Source organism: Propithecus coquereli, unplaced genomic scaffold (assembly GCF_000956105.1).
Source record: "Propithecus coquereli isolate 6110/MARCELLA unplaced genomic scaffold, Pcoq_1.0 Scaffold49, whole genome shotgun sequence".
Classification (NCBI taxonomy): Eukaryota; Metazoa; Chordata; class Mammalia; order Primates; family Indriidae; genus Propithecus; species Propithecus coquereli.
This window is the reverse complement of record NW_012150729.1, coordinates 2,867,392-2,874,066: the sequence shown is the minus strand read 5'-3', so window position 1 is coordinate 2,874,066 and position 6,675 is coordinate 2,867,392. Positions and strand designations below refer to the sequence as shown.

At 30.6% G+C, this 6,675-nt stretch overlaps 1 protein-coding gene across 3 annotated transcripts in view; it reads right to left on the bottom strand.

The window, feature by feature from the left end:
- Positions 1–6,675, bottom strand: part of SLC4A10 (solute carrier family 4, sodium bicarbonate transporter, member 10) — a 409,333-nt gene that overhangs the window by 110,072 nt on the left and 292,586 nt on the right. For all 3 annotated transcript variants that reach the window (XM_012655843.1, XM_012655844.1, XM_012655842.1), the window contains one exon: positions 6,263–6,451. In XM_012655843.1, the coding sequence (XP_012511297.1) occupies positions 6,263–6,451 (189 nt within the window). The remainder of the gene's footprint in view (positions 1–6,262; positions 6,452–6,675) is intronic.

The window sequence follows — 6,675 nt, the reverse complement described above, 5'->3', positions numbered from 1 at the left end:
CTGGATATATTTATTTTGAGTGCTTTCCACCCATACCCTTTTGAGGTTCTAATGTCAAAGTAGATATTATTTTTCTATTATTTTTGCTGTTGTTTTGCCAAATGTAACTGTCACTTTTTATTGAAACATCAGAATCAGGCATTTAATTCTCACAGTTTTGATACTTAATACACATGAATTATAGTCCATAGAACTAATGGAAACCTCATAAATTAAAATAATTTTTATAATTCTGTTATGTGTTATAATCTTTGCCAAAATATTTATTTCTTTAGTTTGTTCTAATTATGCCACCTTTCAGAAGAAGATGATGGCATTGAATTTCAAAATTAATTTCATTAACTCAAATAATATTATACAAGAAGAATCAATAAATTTAGATTTTGAAAGGGCATCTCTTATTTTCTTGATGATATCTAAGACAATAGTAGTTCACAGAATAATCATTTTCAAGTATAGGATTTTACCTTCAACCAGAAGTAAATATGTTTCCTAATAGAATAACAAAGAATTTGCTAGGATATTTTCCCCTTCAGGACAAAATAGTATAAAGTTAGGATTTAGTACTCATACATGTATGGAAGCTTTATGAATGCTAATTGTACATGATAATTTTTCTAACCACTATGGCACAATGCTTGCAACATAAATGCTTTTGCCTATTTATTTATATTACCCTCACTTTGCCCACTAATCACTACCCATATTAATATTTCCTGTAAGTGAATGTCATTACAATGTTTAATAACCTCTATTATAATACCTAAATAATTTTGAAGTCTGAAGTTGACTATGAAAAAAAGACATTTATTAACTCAGTAACCTTATTACATTCAGAGTAAATTATTAAAAAACTGATGAAAAGTGTATAGCATTAACATTAACTAGTAAGTGTCTATGACTATTTAAATGTAAACATTTGAGAAACCGAACATCATTCTTCTCTATTTACCGCACACATTATTTCTGACTTGTTAAACTCAAAAAGTTCTTCATCTTAAATCCAAAATCTAATATTTGTTTGACATCTTATCAATTAAGGTATACATTATATAATATTCATATTAGCATCTATTTAAATTACTTTTCTTTGAGTCATGAATGCATTTTTTCCTCTAGACTTCCATGTAGGGATCATATATCAGTCAGATAAGAAGTTATTATAGACCATGTATTTTTCTAGGGATAACTATAAAATGTGTGGGGCAAGCATATGAGAAAATTGAGAGTATTTCGAGTGATTAGTAACTAGAAAATGGAAGCTCTGCTTTTTTGCTTGTTACATTGTAAGTTGTTCACTAAGTCTATTGTGAGACTGGCATAGTCATTTCCTTCATTATAAAGTTGTGGGGAGGAACATGGGATTACATCAAAAGTACTATTTCATGACTTTAAGTAATGTCAGTATCATCAAAGCACCTCATGAAACACAACTGCAAATAAGTATGTTCTCAAAAACCCTGTTGAGAAGTATATTAACTCATCTGTCTTATAGTCTTCTTCTTTAAGTAAATTATATACATATGTATTACAAAACAGCAGCTTTTAAATTTATATTTTGCCAAATACAAATCAATAGAATATATCTCTTACGTGTATTATTATTTGTTACAGCTTAATCCACTGTAAACAGTGTGCACTAGAAGGAAACTGGGATGAAGACATGGACGTACATTACTATTAACCTAGAGACCAAGCTGGTTTACACTACCTCAGAAACCTTCAACGCATTTAGAGTACCCAAAGGGTAGGAGATGAGGGAGGTACAGAGATGAGATGAGCCTGTTAGAGACAGACACAAGACAGAGCAAAATAAAGAAATATAAAGATGAATGACAAAGTTACATACATGTGTAACAATACATTTATTCATGGGAATAGAAAACATGAAGAAAGAAGGGCTAAATACTTAGAAAATGTTGATTAGGTGAGGTACACTTCAAAAACATGAAAAGTATGCACATAATTAAACTTGGAGAAAAATTAGCATGCCTGAAAATAATTAATGTAATATAAGAAATAATAAGTTTAAACACATCACACTACAAATATGTTTGCTGTTAAAATGTAGTCTTAACATTCCAGTTCAATAATGACAATATAGCCTCTGAACAGATCCATCAGTTATGTCAGCAATGTCATCTTGATTTTCTTGGAACAGTGGAAAGTATCGACTTTAGTAAACAATGTTTAATTCTTTCATATACATGAATCTTTTAATTTGTTTTCTCCCAAGTAAGTCTAAGAATTATTATTCTAGATTTATTTTTTTCTTCAAGGGTAGAACATTATGAAGGATACATTTTAAATCCTGCGTATTTTATTTATGAAACCACAGTATTTAAAAACAAGAAAGCAAATAAATATCTAAACACGTAAAAACATAATGCATCTGAAGAGAAAAATAAGTGATTATAAGACAATAAATCTGATTTCCAAAACGGTAAATAAAAATCATGCTCAGTACATATGTATACATTGCTTTAAGGCTGCAGTCTAAAGAGTGAACTGATATCCCACAGTTACAAATCTAAATGTTCTTTGGTAACCTATGGCTTTGAACGGTAAGTTACTTTCTGTTCTGTAACTCCTTTTGAAATCCTAAATAAAAAATACAAATGAAAAATATTCGGATTAGGAGGGAGAAAATACATGTGAAGGAAAAGGAACAGAGTTAGAAATTATTATTATAATAAAGGACAGGGTGGAATAAAGACATCCTATACTTAAGGAAACTAAGAATCTCAACTTATTTTCAAAAACAAAAGTTATCACAAGGGGAATAATATTTTATAATAGATTTGTAATCCAAATGTCTCAACATGTAATTGTAATACCTAAATAATACAGATACTGATATATTTTGCTTTCTAGATCATGTAACATGAAAGTCTTATTTTTAGTATTAGAAACCCTTCCTAGATTCTATGAATTATTTGAATAACTGGATATATTTATTTTGAGTGCTTTCCACCCATACCCTTTTGAGGTTCTAATGTCAAAGTAGATATTATTTTTCTATTATTTTTGCTGTTGTTTTGCCAAATGTAACTGTCACTTTTTATTGAAACATCAGAATCAGGCATTTAATTCTCACAGTTTTGATACTTAATGAAAAGTGAAAGTTAAACACAGCTTGGTGGCATTAAAAATGCATGGTGAATCCATACTATCCTACATCTTAGCCCTGAAGAGAATGCAGAATACCAAGAAGAAAATTATACAAAAAAGCAAACTAGTGTATTTAGAGGTGAAATTAACAAATTATCACAAATCATTCAAAAAGGTATGGACAAGAGAATGCAGACTTGAGGAGGAGAGCAGCAAGGAAACATACTAACTTGTTAATCTGATCTATAAAATGGGGCAGATTCACATTTCAAATGCAGTATCTGAATGTTTAACCCTTGGGAGTACTACCAAGCTAGCATACTCAAGGAACAATTCAATTAAGGAAGTGGAAACCTTATTCTATATGACTGTTTCGACATCTTAACATAAGCATAAGTTTGTTTTTTAGGGAATTTCAATTGTTTTGCCTCTAAAGTGAAAAGCACCTTAAACAAGAGAAGGGAACTTATTTCTATTCCCATACTTGGGAAGGAAAATGTGTTCTGTTTTCAAGTTTCTAGAAAATCCTTGCTTTATTTAGTTCCTATTCTATAATCTTAAAAGAAAAAGTCAATCTATTTGCATAAAATATTTTACTAGAGATTTTTAAAAATAAAATTATTTTTACCTTTTCAAGATATTTTAAGTCCTTTTGCATTTTTCTGTATTACTGCACACAAAAAAATTAAATCTCCATTGCATATTTGAAACAAAATATCAAATTTATATTTATGGCCATTAATTTCAATTTGTTTATTTATCTAGAGTTTGTAGGTTTAGAATTCATAAGTAGATTGAGAACCTTGGTAGTAAAGGTCTTTTGCACTTTTTTTTCCACTTTTGGGTAGTAGATTTATTTCTAAATCGGTGAAGTCTATACATATTTTCAGAATTCTCAACACACATAATTATGCAAAGTGTGTGAGGAAGCAAAACAGAGTCATAAGGAGGTGTTATAAGCCTAGGCTTAGAAAACCACTTCTGACAGCATACTCTACACAACAATACTTAATTGGGTATGTGAATCTTATTAGAAATGTTTCCAAGTTTTTATTACCCTTACGTATGCCTTGAAAAGATTTCTATGTGTTCAGATAACGGTTGATTGTACAGATGGTGACAGAATCACTTCAGAACCACTCAGATTCTAGTTTTTGGGAAAACTAAGCCATTTCCTAAATAAGACAAAAAGCAGGCTCTCAGAAAACCTTGTATCTATATGTAGACTTGTGATTCACGACTGTAATTCTATCACCTCTTCTTACGTTTAATAGAAGTCTAAAGTAGTAACAGTGTGTCTAGGTCTGTATAATATTAAAATAAATGGTTAATCCAAAAATTCCATACCCTCTTCCCTCAAAAAAACAAAATACAATGAAATTTTTGTATAATAAACATTATCCCCAATGAAATTTGAGGTATATATTTTAACTAGTTCACAATCCAAGATCCTTGCCTCTTTGAAGAAACATGTATCTTTCTTATTGACATATATCATATTATCTGATTTCCAGAAAAACTGATGAAATTAAGGCAAAAGTTCATTTTTATAAAATGTGCTTGCCTTCTTAGAGAGTTTGTTCATAAGGTTTTTGGAATTATGTAGACTTAAGCCCATAGTCAAAATTAGTAAATATCTGAGTATGTTTTGTTAACATCACTATATCAAATAAATACTAGCATTGTAAGTGTAACAAAAACACTACATTTATAATATGTCTCTCAGATTATCAAAGCTTCAAGTTTTATCATTTTATATATCACATAGTTTAAAGCAATTTGTGATTTAGAATGATTTGATTCAAAGCAAGTTATCCATCCTCAAAATGTTCAGTGGAATCTACAAATATAAGTTGGTACTCATAACATTTTCAGTGAATTTAATATATGCACAACTACAGACTCTTCTATATAACAACAGTGATTATTATCCAGTCATTGAAAGGTCTTAAAAATCAAATGAGCATTTCAAAAATAATTTTGCCATTAAGAACTGGTTTTATATCCTGAGATAAAATTACACATAATCACCTTCATCTATTTAATAAAGCATTTCTTCTATATTTGTTTGTGTATATTTCATTCGGTAGTATGAAAACTGGTAAAAATTCCCATATGAAGCAAAGTCTGGAGAGAACTCATTTTCATACATTTGTATTTAAGGCATCTCTGAAGCTTTTGAAAATCAGAGTGAAATTACATGATATTCCATGCTGTCAATGCATGTGCTTTAGTCCATTTGTGGAAATCAGAGTCTTTCCAGTAAAGCATTTCAAAATACTTTTCATTAATTTTTATCTTTTAGAACTGGAAACTTTTATAGCTGATGGAAGTTTAGCAAATTTTTACCATCTTCATCTTAATTTCATTTTCCTTCATGAGACTAATGGAAAGGACAGATGATAACAGGAGATTTCTAAGCAACTTCCTTAGTGTCAATGATGAAGGGTTAAATGGATTCAAGGAGAGAAAAAAATACAGGAAAGATAAAACAATCTGAAGCAAAATCATTGTAAGTCATGATTGCTGGGAGATAATGGTGGTCATCTGTATTAGTATATGAAGATGGCAAGTGGAGTGGCTCCATGGATGGATGTCGAAGATGTCGTACTGTCAACAGCACTGAGCCCATGAACTGGAATCAGACTTAATATACAGAGAGCCACAAACAATGCACTCGCTGGTCTTTTCAGTCATTATCACTAATGAAATTTGTTGACTATGAGCAACATGAAATCACTATCTTTTTTCCACAAAGACTAGATGGTGACCATTATTCCTTTTAACCCAGGACCATTTATGGCATAAGTCAAAACATTGCATTACATTTTCAAGCTATGGGACAAGCTATGTTTGGTATGCAATAGATGCTCCATTTATGTTTGCTGCATTTAAATCTGTAAGTTCTTATTAAATATCAGGGATTTTTTGCATTCTTTCATTAGCTTTTCAGGAAATCTAAATTCTTTGTGAAAATTTCTACAATTTGATGCTTGATAATAAGACTATATATGTATATGAAAAGAATTCTATCACAGTCTGAATTTGAATAAATCAGTTTCAGATAAAACATGTTTTAAAGGATTTAGAAGCACTTTGATATTTCAGAAACCTATAGCAGACATAAAGAGCACAATAAAGAAACATTTACCATTTTTGTCCATGGAATTTGGTTCTGATTGTTTCTTGCCAATATCAGCAAAGGAACGAACAATGGGAATCCTGTTGGTGAGTTTTTTCTGATTCTGGTGGTGATGCTGTTTCATCAGTGCCTCATGGACCCTGTGGCGTACATCTTCATTCAGCTGACCTGAGCTCACTTGTTGGTCAAGGACCATATCTGTGAGAAAAGGCAGGAAGAAGATGAGCACAGCTTTTCTGTCGTACATGTGCCACCAGTGAGCCAGAGTCCAAACATGCAAACTCTATATTATTCTTCTTAAAATAGGAATGACTTCCTTTAAAAATATCTAAGAATGATGTTACAAACAGAAGTTTATCTTCTTGTATAGAAATGTTGCACAAGAAAGATTTGGACAATTGTTCATTATAAGCCTTTCAATT